Consider the following 17491-nt stretch of genomic DNA (forward strand, 5'->3'; position numbering starts at 1 on the left):
TGTGAAAGCTGTGTCTTACATTGGTGATTCCTTTCACATGGCGTGGGAGGGGATTGTCATGTATTTGGCGAGCTCCAGCACATCTCCATTTATGCTCCTTGAAGAAGTGTGTTTTCCTTTCAGCCAGGCCAACCTTGATGGTTATAAGTGCTGAGATGTAGAAGCTGTATTCTATCCACAGCGTGGCTGCATGTGGTTTTTGTCCTTCCTTGTATCATATCTCATGGTATCTCAACTTGAAGAAAGCCTCACAATTTAACTGAAGAGATTTCACTGGGGGAAAAAAAAAATGTTCCATCTAAGAATTTTGAAGTACTGTGCTATCTCCCGTACTTGACATCAAGAAAAATGGAAACTCAAGACAAAACTTAAGAAAATGTTTCTCTAGTAGGAAAAAAACCCAAACTGCTTTTGAGTAGTGTGAAAGAGCATCCATATTACAGTGTTCAGTGACCATCTGTACTAGGGACCAGGTCAGCCATGTTGGTTCTGCACAGCCATGTGGGTCAGTACCTTTAGAAAGAGGAACGTGCCAACCTGCTGAGGGCAGTGTCCTGCTGTGTGAGCTGGGTAATCCAGGCCCAAAGCCTGGGCTGAGCTGTTTTCTCAAATTTTCATTTCATAGAAAACTATGGTGCTTGATAAATTACAAGATTCACTTCCTCTTGGAGTCCATCCCTGACAGACTGCCATTCAGATCTCGTGTGGTTACAGGAAGGGGGTTGACGAGTCACATGTGTTAACAGCCTGGGGTGTAGAACGTGCGTGCCCTCGCCACATGTCTGCCTAATAGCACGTTGTGTATGGCAACGTGGGTTCACTTTAGTGACTCAAACCAAGTTTCTTGGATTCTGTTTTGTTTTGTTTTGGGGACAGGGTTTCTCTGTGTAGCCCTGGCTGTCCTGGATCTCACTGCCTGCCTCTACCTCTGGAGTGCTGGGATCAAAGGTGTCCACCACCCGCCGCTGCCGCCGCCCCCAGACATTTGTTTTGTTGTTTTGTGTTTCTTGGATTCTTAATTCCTTCTTTGACAAACTGAGTAACTTTCTCCTGACAGTTGAAGTAGAGGGTGTGCTGACTCTTACAGCTAGTTCCCAGCATTTCACTGTTTGTTATATTTTTTTGTTGTTGTTACCTTTTGTCAAGGTAAAGGAAATTTCCTTCGACCCCTCATGAAAAGTTAACGTCTATCAGGGTTGAAGTTCGTCAATGCTTCTGTCTCTAGTAAAGTGATCCAATTATTTTTCTCCTTTAAAAATGTACATTACGCTGATTTTATGAAACCATCCTTGCACTCTGTGACAAACCCAATTTCTCTTATTTCTTTTTTTACTTTTTTTTTTTTTTTAATGTTTGTATTTCTGTGCTTGTGTGACACAGCATGTATATGGAGGTCAGATGCCAACTTACAAGGGTCAGTTGGCTCCTTCCACTGTGGGTTCCAGGGATGACTCACCATGTCAGGTTGTTTCAAGCTCCTAACGGCTGAGCCCCCTCCTGGCTCTGTAGCTGGCCGTCTGCAGTTGCTGAACTTGGCTTCTCATGTGAGCTTAGGACCTGGGCATCTTAATTTGTGATTGAGAATAAGGTGGTTTTTCATTCTTATGGGGACTTAGTTAGGTTTAGCTTTGAAGTTGTGCTTATCAAATGAATAGAGGATGTCTTTATATTTGGAATATTTCATGTAAAATATGAATTAGTATTTGAAGTTGTTTGAAGAGTTTACTGGTAAAGTTACTCTAGACATTCTTGTGGGAAATACTTAAAATTTTTTTTTACCTTTTAGAGTTTTGCTTTAAATTTCTTTTTAGTTTAATCTAATGAAAAATTTTAAGATAATTTGCCCATTTATGTGTTTTAAAATTAATTGGCACAGAGTGGTCCATAATATCTTTTAAAAATGGGCTTATCAGGGTTGGGAATTTAGCTCAGTGGTAGAGTGCTTGCCTAGCAAGCACAAAGCCCTGGGTTCGATCCTCAGCTCAAAAAAAAAAAGGAAAAAAAAAAGGCTTATCTGTCATTATCTTTTTTATTTGGAATTTTTAAAGTCTTGCCGACTTCTCAGGGAAAACATCTAGCCTCACAAGTCAAGTGTTGTTTATCTTACTTAGTTTCACTCTTTCTGGACCGTCTGGTTCTGTTTTCTATAAATGTGCCCCCATGTAGACAGACAGCTACCTTAGTCCTAATTTTTTACACAAGCCCTCCTTTAGATATATTGCCTAAGTTGAGATTTGTGGTGTTTTTGTCATTTGAAGTGTTTGCTATCATAGTTTTTAGTCTTAAATTAAAAAAAATTTTTTTCTTAGTTTCTAAAAATGGGCTTTTCTGGTGCACGTCCAGTGTGGTTTGTATTAAATGTCACTAATAGAGTGTTGAAAGCTGTTGTAGGAACAGCTTAGGTGAGGCAGGAGAGGCAGCTAAGAGCACAGGTCCCAGCCTCCAACATCAGCTTATAGTTGCCTGCAACCCCGGCTCTGGGAGATCGGATGCCCTCTTACGGCCTTCAAGGACATAGACACACACACATAAAAAATATTAAAATATATCTTTAAAGAACAAAAACTGGCCGGGCGTTGGTGGCACACACCTTTAATCCCAGCACTCGGGAGGCAGAGGCAGGCGGATCTCTGTGAGTTCGAGGCCAGCCTGGACTACAGAGTGAGTTCCAGGAAAGGCACAAAGCTACACAGAGAAACCCTGTCTCGAAAAACCAAAAAAAAAAAAAAAAAAAAAGAACAAAAACTGTAGACCTGTAGTCCTGGAGTTATATAGACTGAGGGGCTTGGAGTTGAACCCCAATTCGGATACTTGGGGGTGAGTCTGGCAGTGCTTCCCACGTCCTGCGACTCCGCAGGCTGTATCACCATGCCTGGCTTTTTTTTTTTACTTACCCTCCCCCCCCCCCCCCCACTTTTCAGATTTAGTTTGTGAGGATGGGAAGTAGTTGTGGAGCCCCAAAGCCGACAGAGTCAGACCTCTCCTTCCACTGTGTGGGTCCTGGGGAGCACACTCAGATGGTCAGGCTTGGGAGATGTCTTTTCGCTGAGCCATCTCACTGGCTCTACATTGTACCTTTTAAACATCACTTTTGCGCCAGTGAGATGTCACAACAGGCAAATCTGTGCCACACAGCCTGACAACCTGAGCTTGGATCCCTGGAACCCAAGTGAAAGGGGGAGATCCTGTAGGTCCTGAAATTTATCCTCTGACCTCTGCTCCCACGACCCCACCCCCTCGTACATACCCACATAATAATAAATAATTTTTAAAAATATAACATTTCTATAAACATACTTTTTACAAAAGGATTCTTTCCTAAAATGTGGCTACCACAAGTGTAGAGACTTCAGTTGCTGTGTTTTTACAGTTTTTACAATGTGTCTGTTCATCGGAGTTATGCTTGTGTGTGGATACTGCGGAGTTATGCTTGTGTGTGGATACTGTCCCAGCTGATGCCCTTGCAGCATGCCGAGTCTGCCTCACTTTTCTTCCCAGGTAGGCATAAGTGAGTCACTCAAGAATAAAACCCAACATTCTGTCTCAAAGGGGGACTGGATATCGTGGACACCTCGTGGGCCTTTCTTGGATAGGCGTATATGGCTATCACCTGACGCCATGAGGTCTTTGTATTTGTGTAGCTTGTGAGTCTTGCTGGGAGACTGAAGGTCTTGCATTGGGAGAACTTGGCGTGCTCCGTCCAGTTCCATGCATTATCTTATGTAATCTTTAAACAGACCTTTGGGGCAGGTGTCCTGGTCATCCTTATTCTGCTGATGTGAAAACTGAAGGCTCAGAGCTGTTGCATAACTTGCCTAAAGTCACGCGGGGAGCCGGTGGTAGAGACTGGCTTTCAGCTCAGCTTGTTCTGACCTCACAGCCCAGGCTCACAGTTGCCTCTGCTGTTTCTGTTTTCCATCATGTTCTCTCAGCTGTTAAGAGTGAGATTTAAGTGTGTGGTGTAGTTCCTGTTCAATCTTACCTATCGTCGCGGAGATGACCTCTGAACTATCATTGTTTCACCGGCCAAGCCTAGACACTGAGTGCCCTGCGTTGAATCTGCACTTTTTCCCTTTGATTTCTGTTACCATTATGTTTACTCTGTGTGCCGGCAGCTGAGACCAAAAAGGAAATGCAGAAAAAGAATCTAACAGTTTTCATAACGTAAACCAAATGTTGGTGGTGTGGGCGTGCTCTTGAGAGGAAAGGCGCTATATAAATCTGACAAATAAATAAATAATTTGTCCTTTAAATAAAGTGGCACTCAGAAGCCTTGCTCGGTAGTCTGCCTCCCTTTGCTCACTGAACGTGAGTTTGTCACCCGTGAGCAGCATTGGGTTCACGGGTGGGGTGGGAGGAAGAGAGACTGGTCCAATCGGGCTGCTGCTCCTTTGGGGCCGATCCCAACAGCATCTTGGTCGTGGCTGTTTTATGTGGACAACACGTTCTTAGATGCTTCAGAAAGATCACCTCTGAGAGGGGGATGAGTTTCAGATGGAGGCCAGTGAGTAAAGTTCACAGGATATATTTTGAGGATGAGAACTGAATTACTTTATTAATCTCTGCAAATAGCAATTACAGCGGCCAGCTCTGAACCATTCCTTTTTTGGGGGTATGTTGGTCTCGTGACCTCCCCCAGGAATCCTTTTCCACCACCCACCACCACCACCACCACCACCCCCATTCTTGAAACATGCAATGCTGAGCAATGTTAGTGAAAACCTCTGACCTGATCTTTGAGATCTATCCAGGCCTTGGCTTCATGGATCCTAGGACTCGGCTGTGGGGTGGGGAGGGAATAGTTGCTGGCTAGGGCTCATGGAAGCATCTTTTCCTAAGGAGGCCATCCCAGGCCGACTCTAGAGTTACATTCTGGAAGGTGAGGAGATGAGAACCAAGCGGAAGCAGGACCATCCGTCCCGCCAGCTGCCGAGGCTCCGGTTACAGAACTGAGTGGTGCGGGCCATCTTGGAGCCATCAAAGGAACTGACTTGTGGGGGTCACCTCTGAAGGTGCTACTATGGTGGCAGAGGGGCTGTCCTTGCTGCTGTTTCTTCCAAGTGACCCAAGGGGTTTGGGTAGCTAGTAAGAGTAAAGTCTCTACAACGTCCTCGTGCTTTTCTGAAAGGCTCCCATTCAGGTTTTGAGCCCCTGGCTGATGCCTGTATTTGAAATGTCAAGCCCAAGCCTGAATTGCAAACGTGTGCTTGTTTGGAGACCCCTGAAAGGTTTCCTTAAAGCTCAGGTGTCTGCTGGTGAAATTGTGCACCTTCCTGTACTGAACTTCACAGTGCTGGGGTGTGTTGGGTCTGGCAAATGAGAGTGCTTTTGTGTCTGGGACAAGAGAATGTGCATGTGTAAAGTTGCTCAGAGATGATGTTATAATGTGGTGATTGTTATGGTGCTTCTGGCGGGGGGGGGGGGGGGGGGGGGGAATGGTAAAACTCCCCCAGGAGCAGTGCGTGCTGTGCGCTGATCTCACGGTGTTATCTGTACCCAGATCTCTAAGGTGAAGGGTTTAAGTTCTGATGCCACTGTAGAAATCTGTTAGCCACCTGTTGACACAGATTGATTAAAATCTAAGCCCCGTTGTTTGGTTAAATCTATTAACAAGAACCATGTCTTTTGTTTTCTAACTCTTAGCAGCGATTCTGACTGGAGTTGAGATGGAATCACTAAGTAGTGTAGTTTGTGTGGTTTGCATTCCCCTGATGGCTGAGGGTGGCCAGCATCTAAAAAAGTCTTCCTTAGCCACATGTGTTTCTTCCAGCCCATGTTTTAACGGGATCATTTGTTTTCTTGGTGTTTAGTTCTAGTTTAGTTTTTAGTTCTTTGTATATTCTAGATACTAATCCTCTGTCAGATGTAACCTAGCAAAGCACCCCCCCACTCCCTACCGCCCCCCCACCCCCCATTTAGGTGGCTTCTTCTGTCATTAACAGCTTCCTGCAGTACAGAAACTTGTTTCATCCAGTCCCTTTTGATGGATGGTTTTGTTTCCTGGATGGTTTTAATCTTATTTAGGGAGTTCTTATCTATGGCTGTATGCATCTATAAGTGTACTCCCTACTTTTTTTCTTCTGGAAGTTTCAGAGCCTTTCTCCAACAAGGCCACACCTCCTAATCCTCTAAAGCCTGCAGGTAGTGCCCTTCCCTGGTGACTAAGCATTCAAATCTATGAGCCTATGGGGGGCCATTCTCATTCAAACCACCACGCTGAAATGCTGACCTTCAGGTGCTTTTTAAAAGCTATGGTGATACTCACCTGGTGCATAGCTAAAGACTGGGAAGGCTAGGCAGGAGGATCTGGAGCCATGTATTTACTTCATAGTATGAAATCTTTTGTCTATATGAAATTTACTTTAGAATGTAGCATAAAATGAAACCTAAACTTCCTTACAAATTTGAAATGCTTAATTTAACAGGTAATAAAAGTATATGTTTGCAATTTAACAGGTAATTAAAAAATTTTTTTTATTCAGTTCCTTTGATCTACCAATCAGCTTTTCATTTCTTATATTGTAATTATGGTAGTTTTATGTTATGCATCCATACCAAGTAAGTCATTGGTTCTTTTCAAAATTAATTCATGGGCCAGTGAGATGGCTCAGCCATTATTAAAGGTACTTGCTGTATAAGCCTGACATGACCTGAGTTCAAGCTTCGGAACCTATGTAAAGGTGACAGGAGAGAAATGACTCCACAGAGCGATCCTCTGCCCTTCACGTGTGTCCATGGCACATGTACCCACCCACGCATGCGTACACACATACACACACACACATTAATAATGTGTACCCACCCACGTTTGCGCACACACACACACACATTAATAATAACATTTCTGTTGTTGTTGTTTTAGAAATTAATTCATCTTTTTAAACCAGATGTTGTAGCGAATCCCCCATGCTGAATCATAGTAAGTACTCATTTTGTATTAAACAATACAACTCTCTCCTTCTTCCAGATTTCAGCGGCAGCTGTCCGAACCCTGCCACCCCTTCCCTCCTCAGTCAGGAGTTCCTGGAGATAACCGCCCCGGCTACCACCGACAGATGTCAGAACCTATTGCCCCCGCAGCTCCCCCACCCCTTCAGGGATTCAAGCAGGAGTACCATGACCCACTCTATGAACATGGGGTCCCTGGGATGCCTGGTCCCCCAGCACATGGGTTCCAGTCGCCAATGGGAATCAAGCAGGAGCCCCGAGATTACTGCGGGGACTCAGGTTAGCATAAACCCATTGTATTGATGTCTGTATTCTCACATTCATCTGCCTGATGAGTGTTGAGTGTGCTGTCCGCAATCATTTGGGGAATCATTGTATAAGAATTGCCTTCAGGGGTTGGGGATGTAGCTCAGTATACAGAACAGAATGTCCTGGATTCCATGCCCAGCACTACCAAAAACAAACAAACAAAAAACTGCCCTCAAAGAACTTAATGAATTAGTTAAAGGTATTCAGAAATGTATAAAATACACCTCTGAGTCAAGGCTGAAGATTGCTGGGCCCACACTTGGGTGGTGCCCTACCCTTAATTTAAGTGCACTGGATACAAGGAACACAATTTGGGTATTTTAGTTTTGTGGCTTTGTTTTCAGTACAGCAGGACCCAATATAATAAGGAAAAGAGTTCACCTCCCAGACACAGTTCTGTGACTGAAATAATCATTCTGAGAAGTGCCCGATACCCACAGATGTACAGAGTACTGGTTCAGATTCTCCTCTCTCACAACTACAGTGGGCTGGTGCTTATGTCCTGCAGAGGCTGTTAGCCAACCCAGGCAGAGGCGGAACCTGTGAGGGACCCTGCTGTTTGCCTAGCAGCTTCAGCCATGAAGAAGTTGAGGCTAGTAGACCTCTTCCCTCTGTGTCTTGTGGGTCAGACCCTTTGAGACCCCAGAGGAAAGCAGGCCTGGAACCTGGCACGCTGGAGGTGTAAGGACTCGCTTCCTGTCGTCACTGAAACGCTCCCTGTCCTTCCTTACAGTTAGGACTACAGTGACCCATGAGTGGTTGGGTGGTAGGTGTTCTTCCTTTCTCTGTGGACTTTCTTAAGCCCCTTTTGGAAGGATGGAGCAGTCTGAAGCTGAATGGCTCTTGTGGGTGGAATGGGGTGTAGAATCTGCTCTTGGGTTTTGAGATAACACATAGATTGTGCCATTTGGATAGAAACTAGTTTGGGGAATCTGAAAAGGTAGGCCAAGGGAGAAATTTACCACATTGTGATAGAAAATAACTGCTGATGACCCATAGCAATTTTCACTGGAATATTTTTCTCAGGAGAAGTCATAATGGTAACATTTTTTACTTTTAAGGTTAGCATTGACTTTTATATACATATATATATATAATTTATTATATAGAATTATTTTATAATTAATAATATGATTTTTAGTTTAGTTTAGTTATACGTATGTATCAGTGTATACGAGTGCTTCCAAAGACCAGAAGAGTCAGATCCTCCTAGAGCTGGAGTTACAGGGGCTTGTGAGCCTGATGTGGGTGTTGGGAATTGAAACTCGGGTCCTCTGGAAGAACAGTATGTGCTCTTAACCACTGAGCCATCTCTCCAGCCCCCCAGCATTGACATTTTAATCTATCTCAACCACCTTTGGTCATCCCATTCCCTTGAAGAAAGGCACTCCAGAAATGCTCCCACCAGAAGCCTGGCCCCGGTGTGCACCCAGTTCCCTCTCTTCTCCTGGGACCTGAAGAGGAGATGGCTAGAGTGTGGTTTAGTTTCAGCAGAACAGATCCAACATGGAGAAAACATGCTTGCCAGACTACAGTACCCACCCTGCCAGTTCTCATCCTGGCTTCAGAGCTTTAGTGCCCCTAATCCCTTTGGCCTTAAATACCCTCATCTCTGGCAACAGAATTGGATGGGACCATCAGTGGCCAAAGGAGCAGACTGGGAAAGATCTAAAGCGATCGTCTTCCCCCACTCCACCCCAAAGCCCTTTTGAAAGCCAGTTTCTCGTGTTACCGCCAGCCATCTCGCCAGATGCATTGTTAACTGCTTTCTAAAATGAGTGAGATCGAGACAGAGAAGCGGGGCTCCTCTTTCTCCTGTGACTGTGGATAAGAAGGGTCTTGCTTGCAGGTGGTGGGGTCTAGTGTTTACCATATTGTTTATTAGCGTGGTACCCATCCACAGAACAAGGCCCCAAAGACTTTGTCGTAGGTTGATTCTTAGTTGCTGTAGTAAAACACTCATCAAAAGCACCTAGGTGGTGCAGGTGCAGAGCTGGGGTTGAGGGTCGGGGATTTGGCTGAGGGATTGCAGTCATCATTGAGGGGTGCCAAGGCAAGAACTGCAGCGGAGACTGCAGAGGAGCGCTGCTTACCGGCGTGATTTTTACCCCCATGGCTTGTTTAGCTTGCTTCCTTACACACTTCCCCGACGATCTGCCTCAGACACACACTTCCCGTAGTAGGCCAGGCCCTCCCGTATCAATCATTAATCAATAAAATGCCCCACCGGCCAATCTGAGAGAGGCAGTTGCTCTGTGGCGGGTCCCTCTTCCCAAGTACCTCTGACTGGTGTCAAGTTGTCAAGAACCAAAGCAGCGCCATGACCTTGGAGGGTGAGGTTTAGGGGCATCGCTGCCCGGCCTCTCCCCTGCTGTTCTGCAGGAATGGTTAAGAGTGTGTGCATCTGTAAGAATGCGTGCATCTCTGCTTCCCTTTCAGAAGTGCCTAACTGCCAGTCGTCCTACATGAGGGGAGGGTATTTCTCCAGCAACCATGAAGGTAAGGGGCCAGGAGCTTACTTTTGCCCTTTGAAAATTCGTTTGTTTTGGGGGCAGGGGCTGTATTCACCACAGCACACGTGGAAGTTGGAGGATTTCCTCTTCCTCTTCTTCCTCTTTTTCTAAAGAGTTTTTTGGTAATGCATATGCTTAACTTAAAATTACCCTGTTTCTAAACTGAGCTTTGAGGTCAGTGGTTCGGCCTTCCGTAGCTCATGAGGACGAGAGCTAAGTAATAGTAATCATCGGTTCCTTTGCACATAGGCTTTGAGCCAACAGCCGGCTAAGCACCGAGGCGGTCATCGTTTATAAATGGCAATGGCCCTAACTTTGCCGAGTCCCTAGGACACTGTGAAGAAAAGGGGAACTTGGTTTCTATGTTTCCAGCTGTGTCAGCCTAAATTGGGCCCTCAGGGCTTAGATCAGGAAGTTTTACATGGGTCCAAGGACATCTTGGGAAAGAATTTTAGGACGAGTTTCTGGTTTTCACCTAGTTTGGGTGGGTAGCACATTGTTGTAAGGATTATGTAATGGGCGATTGCTGAGTTTAATGCGAGAGGGAAATCACAGGAGTTCTTCACTGGCCTTGAGAGAGCTGGAGAGGAAGAGAGCTGGCATCTGATGGAAGGGAGGGGGTGGAGATAGGAAGGTTGCTAAGACTATGCAGAGGTATACTGCATACAAAACACTACAGGACTCAGCAGAGATGTTTTCTAGTTGGATAAACTAAGGACGGCTATGAGAAAAAAAATTATGAAGTGATTTGCCCACAAGCATGAACTAATGTCTTGATGTTTATTGAATGAATGCACATAAAGGTTTAGGGATAGAGGGAAGACTCAGTACTTGCTGCCCAAGAATGAGCCTCTGACTTGAGATTCCTAGGACCCATGGAAGAAGCTAAGCATGGCAGTGCCTGCCTGAACCCAGCACTGGGAGGAAACAGAAAGATCTGGGACTTGCTAGGTAGCCAGTCTAGCCAGTTGGTGAACTCTGACTTGAGTGTGAGACCTTGTCTCAAAAAATAAGGTGAAGGCGGAAGATACCTGACATTGACCTCTGACCTCCACGTGTACTCACATGGTTTCATACAACCATATACACAAAATATGAGTGCTGTGTGCTGTCTATTCAGGTTCTTATGCACACACAGTCCCTTTAGAATCGACTAATTGATCAGATGGCTGAGATACTTAGAATTAGGAGCAAGAGCGATGGGCAGAGTTGGGCCTGTGACCTTACCTTTCATGACATCAACCTAATTGGACTAACAGTAATTTAAATCCACCAACATGCTTGGCTCTACCAGTACCTGCCTGCCCAATCAAGGAATTCTGTGTGAGGCTCTCGGCACAGCACATAACCAGGCACAGAGGCACACATGCCTATAATCTCAGCACTGGGGAGGTAGAGGCAGGAGGATCAGAAGTTCAAGGCCATCCTTGGCTAAAACAGAGTAAGGGTTAGCAATACGGCTCAGAGGTTAAAGATTCTGACATGAGTTTGATCATCAGGATCCACGTGGTGGAAGAAGTGACTCCTACAGATTGTCCTCTGACCTTCAGTGCAGCTCACTGTATGCCCTCTAATGTAATGAATAGAATTCTTAAAATGATTCATAGATCCGGGCGGTGGTGGCTCACGCCTTTAATCCCAGCACTCGGGAGGCAGAGCCAGGCGGATCTCTATGAGTTCGAGGCCAGCCTGGGCTACCAAGTGAGTTCCAGGAAAGATGCAAAGCTACACAGAGAAACCCTGTCTTGAAAAACAAAAAAACAAACAAACAAAAAAGATTCATAGATGTTCTCTGGCATGTAGTCTCAAGGAAATGGTCAGAATGGAGCTGGAACCCTAGAGAACCTTTCTTTGCTTTTGTGCTACTTTTTGTTCACAGTGCAAACCTTCATAGCTTCGTCTTTATGTAAGCAATAAAAACAGATTACACACAGCTTAGAGATTATAGACAGACACCAATATAAAAATCAGATTTCACTATCCAAAGGGAGTCGCGAACTTGCTTGTCTGTGCATACATCTGGACAGAACTGTACAGATCATACCAGGATTCCTTTTGTCCAGTCTCTTAACAGGAGTCATTAATTCACTGCATGTTTACTATGTTCCAAACCCTGTCCTAAGCTCTTGACTCACATTCAAGCTGTTTAATCATCCTGTCGTCTGGTAAGATAGATGTTATTAGCCACTGAGACTCCAAGAGGTCAGAAGATTTGCTCTAAATGATATGGCTTGGAAGGTAGACCCAAAATTCTGAGACAAGCCCCCAAGGGCCCAGAAACCAGCCTTCATCTGTCCACATGTCTGTCCAGTGTAATCACCCAGATCCCCCATTTCTCAGCGGCTTTTTCCATAGTGGCTGCATAGTACTTAATGTGTAGGGATTCATTTGGCTAGGATCTTCTTGCTAAATTTTAAATAATTTATAGATACCTCACAAAATAATTATAAATGGACATTCATTTAATTAGATCTTTCCGTGTTTCCTTGATTACTTCTTGAAGCTAAATTCCTGAACCTTCTGGGTTAAAGGGATAGGACATTTTGGGGGTGTCTACTGCCAGGTTTCTTGAAGGCCAGCATTTTGTTATCTGTTTTCAGTGTGTAGTTGACAACTTTAAGTCTTAAGGACTTGTTTGAAGAAGTAATTGGATGGGAATCCAGAGGAGAAGTGGGGCACAGTGTGGGAGGAGGGCAATTGAGCTGTCAGAGCTGCAGGGGACATCTGCAGAATGCCCAGCTCCTGCGTGAATGGATGACCATGGCAGAGCACTCAGTTCATGTGATGGGAAGGAGCCCAGTGGGGTCTGAGAGGCCTTGAGGGTATGCAGTGGGCTACAAGTTACTCTTCTAGGCAGTTTGGTAGGTCAGGACCTTGTTTCCAAACACTGGGATAGGGAAGAACTTTTCTGTAGAGTGGGTCCCTGGAAGTATGTTTCATTTTCTGTTAAACACATCTGTCCCCATATATTAGAGCTCTCTGACTCCCCCAAACCGATGGCACCAACTTCTCTTGAAACTTGGATTGACAAATTTTCAAGAGCTGATGTCTTAATTAAGGTGTCTATCACTGCAGCAAAAACACCATGACCAAAAAGCAAGTTGAGAAGGAAAGGGTTCGTTGGGCTTACACTTTTACATCACTCTTCATCACTGGAGGAATTCAAGACAGGAATTCCAACAGGGCAAGATCCTGGAGGCAAGAGCTGATGCAGAGGCCGTGGAGGAGTGCTGCTTACTAGCTTGCTTCCTGTGGCTTGCTCAGCCTTTTTTTTTTTTTATAGAACCCAGGACCACCAGCCCAGTAATGGCACCACCCACCATGGGCTGGGCCCTCTTCCATTGATCACTAAATGAGAAAATGCCTTACAGTGGGATCTTACGGAGGCATTTCCTCAACTGAGACTCCTTCCTCTCTGATGACTAGCTTGCGTCAAGTTGACACACAAAACCACCCGGTACAGCTACTGAATCAAAAGTTCCAACATGGAGCCCAGAAGTCTCTCTTTTCAAGTTTGAAAACCACACTCAACCTCAGCTGTACCTTAGGCTCACCTGAGGGTGTTTTTAAATTGAAGTTTTGATGTGAATGAAGCTTTACCCTAAGTGGTGAGACCCTCAAATTCCAGCCTCACGTACCTGAGGCTGTGAACCCCCATCTGTAGCATTTCAGATTCTCAGGAAGCATTGGTTGTTTCTTACAAGTGACTATGGTTGCAGCTGAGTGGTGATGGCGCACACCTTTAACCCCAGTACTCAGGAGGCAGAGGCAGGCGGAGCTCTGTGAGTTCAAGGCCAGCCAGGGCTACACAGAGAAACCCTGTCTGGAAAAACAAACAAAAGCAAGTGACTAGTTGGCTAGAGTGGTTTTTTGGGTAGATGGCTCCCCCCTGGCTAGGCAAGACCAGTGCTGCTCCCCTGCTGTGCACCCTGTGATAATCTCAGTGAATGAGCAGGCCGGCTGTCTACTGGACCGCTGGCTGTGTAGACACAGCTGTGCAGGGCTGCTTCCAGACTCCTCACTGTTTCTACAGAGGCAGTTCATGTCTGCAGCAAGCACATGTTGGAAGGAACAGGGAAGAGAGGGAGGCAAACATTTTGTATAATTACAACATTTAGCAAAGAGCATGCTCTTAAGGGAAATATTTTTAGTAAGATTTTGGGTTGCTTACTACACACAGAACCATCTTGTGAAGCCACCTCCGCCCTCCAACCTATTCCTTTGCCCAATTGACCGCACACATTGGAAAAAGTAAATTTCAAAAAAAGCCTGTGTGTTAAACTGCTCTAAATTATCTTGGCCCGATTGTTTTCTATCCTTCCTTTCCGGTCTTGACCACAGATGCCTAGGAAACAGCTATCAAAACAAGCATTTCTGATTGGCATCTCTGATTGGCATCTCTGATTGCTAAGATAGCTGTCCCGCCTCGGGTACTCACCTGGAATCCTCGTGTGATATTTTGAGCCTTTCATTTCCACTGCCTGTCAAGCAGGTTCTTCCTTCCTTCCAGTGCCTTTATTTGAGTGGTTCTGGCCACAACTGAAGTAACTGTAGATGCAAACTCAACTGGCTTTATCACTCAAACCAGAAACATCTTCCAGGTGTCCTAGAGGACCCCGTGTGGCAATAACTAGAGACCACAAAATGTTCCCAAATGATGTTCCTTATAAGCTTTTGAAAACCAAAACAAGAATTTATTCTTGCGGGATTGTGGATGAGTGATCTTTCCCTTAGAGGACAGCGTTGAAAATAACACCGTGGCACGTTTGACAGATGTATAAACTTTCAAGCGGTTTGCTTACAATGACTTTATAACGAGACCATTTAAACAGCACTGGAATATTAAAACACATAGGGAAGGTGGGAAATATATCACCTCCTGGCAGCTAAAGGGGAAAAAGCGTGACGCATGAGGAATTACGTCTTGCTGATAATGTGGAGTACACCAGCTTGTCATAAAAGTCAGTTTGCCAGGTGTTATGCACTTGGGAGGTGAGGGTTCCAGGAAGATCGGGAGTCTGAGGTCATCCTCAGCTATATGGCAAGTTCAGGGTAGACTTATACTACGTGAAACCATGCCTTAAAGGAAAGAATGTCAACATTCTTTGCTTAAATTGTCAGGAGATCTTGTACTTCAAATATTGATGGAACACTTAACTATAGGCAAGGCGCTGTGAGAACACTAAGATGCATAGGACAGGACCCTTATCCTTGAGAATATCGGACTCCATGCAGGGGGTGTCGAGATGACAGTTCTCATACTATCATTCAGGGTTGGTTGTTGTTTGTGTGCTTGTTTGTTTTTGAGGCAGAGTCTCACTATTACCTCTCTGTAGACCAGGCTGCCTGGAACTCAAAGGGATCCACCTGCCTCTGCCTTCAGAGTGCTGGAGTGGAAGGCATGAGCCACCACACCTGACACAGCATCATACAGTTTCTTTTTTTTTTTTTTTTTTTTGGTTTTTCGAGACAGGGTTTCTCTGTGTAGCTTTGCGCCTTTCCTGGAACTCACTTGGTAGCCCAGGCTGGCCTCGAACTCACAGAGATCTGCCTGGCTCTGCCTCCCGAGTGCTGGGATTAAAGGCGTGCGCCACCACCGCCCGGCTCCGGCTCAGTTTCTTAATAGTGCTTGTCACAGTACTTACTCTGTTGTAAAGATAGAGCAGTGGCTGGTAGAGTAGACAGTACATTAACTATTCAATCCTCATAACAGTACCAGTGAGGAAACTTGAACACAGTGGAATTCATGTATTCAGAGTCACACAGCTAATTGGGGTCAACCTGTCTCTCACTCTGGCGCCTGCACTCTTTAATTCCTATGCTATACTAATCATTTATTGCCTGTTCTTTTACTATCTGCTTCCTGCTTCAAGTTGAGATGTAAACACATAAGAACAAAGTCCATGGCTGCGTTCTTACCTCCTACCCACATCAGCAAAATATGTGGCCTAAAATTTTAATTGAATCAATCAGAAAAAAAGCCAATAAAATATACTTATTTCTTAAATTGTGTATATGGGTGTTTTGCCTGCATGGATGGCTGTGCACCATGTGCATTCAGTGCAAGGAGAAGCCAGAAGATGTCAGTGGATTCCTCTGGCACTAGAGTTACAGACAGTTGTGAGCCGCCATGTGGGTACAGGGAATCAAACCTGGGTCCTCTAGTATAGTAGTCAGTGCTCTTAACCACTGAGCTATTTCTCCATATATGGTGTTGTTGATTTAAATAACAGAAAAATCATGCCTGAGCCTAAAAACAGAAAGGTGAATGACCTAAACATCAAAATAATCTGTTGCATGTTGCACTGAGTTTTTTTTTTTTCTAGGCCCTGGCATCTTAAGATGGTGCCAGGCCTGCCAAGACATTCCCTCACCTAAACTGATTACAAAGAAGCCAGGGATCTCAGGGGAGGGATCACATCCGGGCTCCTTGACCTGTGGGGTTTTCATGTTGCAGAGAGTCTCCTGTCTCTCCCCTCTGCAGACCTAGCACACATAGACTAGTAGTCTTCAGCCAGGTGAATCAACCAGGAACAAAGCCAGAGAAGAGCCGGGGGTGAAGGGCTGTATACCAAGTGTAATACCTGTAAGGAACAGAGCACGGGGTCCCCATCAGGGAGTTGTTAGCTGCCTTGGGTTTGAACCACAGATCTTGTTGAGGTCGGGACTGCATACAGGCCAGCTTGTGGAGAACATCTGGCCGTCTTTTCCCGTGTCCTCTGCTTTGTGCCTCAACTATTTCATCCTTGATGTATGTCTTCAGAGCATTCAGTTCCCATTTCTTGACTCCCCTTCTATAACAAGTCTACCACGAGGAAGGCTTTAATTCCTTCCGCTGTGTCTGGGGACAGTGCTCCAACTTGTTTGAGTGTGCCGCTCATCCCAGTCTCCTGTGGGCCTGCATCTTCTTTTCCTTCTATATATACTTGGCTGCGGCACATGAATGAGGTGTGTGGATAGCTTGGACAAGTCTGCCGGGAAGGTTGAGTTACTATTAGCTGAAAGGAAAATGACAACTCTATACACACATGAAACAAAGCTAGCTACTTCGGCCGACCAGAATAAACAGGTTAGTCGTAGCCACACTGGCCCTGCAAACTTCCTAAGATTTGAGGGAACCTTTGTGACTCAGCAGCGCTTCCTGCAGCCCGAGCCCTGATAGCACGAATTGATTCAGCCAACGTAGTGACATCAGAACTTGAGTGCTTGAGTCCTTTGGAAGTCTCTGAAGATTCAGTCTGGCATAGGTACAACAGTGGGACTTAGGAACCAGAAATGAAAAGTTATGGGCCGGTGAGAGGGTTCCACCGGCAAAAGCGCTTGCCGAGAAACCCTGACAACCTGAGTTCGGTCCCCAGAGCCCTTGTGAAAGGTAGGAGAGGAGAACTGACCCCAGAGAGCCACCTCTGACCTCCACATGTGTGTGCCCCACACACATCATGCACACACGATAATAGTTGTTTTTAATTTATGTTAAAGAATGCCTCTTTAGTCCTTAACTCCATAGTTCTTAGTGCAGCGCAGACTGTTAAGCAGTGTGGTCTTTCTCTTTCAATTCTTTCAGGATTTCCATATGAAAAGGATCCCAGGCTATACTTTGATGACACCTGCGTGGTGCCTGAAAGACTGGAAGGTAAGATGCCCGTCCAAGACTTGATGCTGAGTGAGAGGGTTGATGATGTCAGTCCCAGCCCGTTCAGTGACTAAGTCATCAGCAACCA

General features: G+C 45.3%; 1 protein-coding gene across 1 annotated transcript in view; it reads left to right on the top strand.

Moving 5' to 3' along the window:
* Etv5 (ETS variant transcription factor 5) overlaps positions 1 to 17491 on the top strand; it is a 62530-nt gene that overhangs the window by 33133 nt on the left and 11906 nt on the right. Inside the window, exons 8-10 of the mRNA XM_059277305.1 lie at positions 6968 to 7227; positions 9697 to 9756; positions 17335 to 17403. Of these exons, the coding sequence (XP_059133288.1) occupies positions 6968 to 7227; positions 9697 to 9756; positions 17335 to 17403 (389 nt within the window). The remainder of the gene's footprint in view (positions 1 to 6967; positions 7228 to 9696; positions 9757 to 17334; positions 17404 to 17491) is intronic.

This window comes from Peromyscus eremicus, chromosome 12, assembly GCF_949786415.1.
Source record: "Peromyscus eremicus chromosome 12, PerEre_H2_v1, whole genome shotgun sequence".
Taxonomy (NCBI): domain Eukaryota; kingdom Metazoa; phylum Chordata; class Mammalia; order Rodentia; family Cricetidae; genus Peromyscus; species Peromyscus eremicus.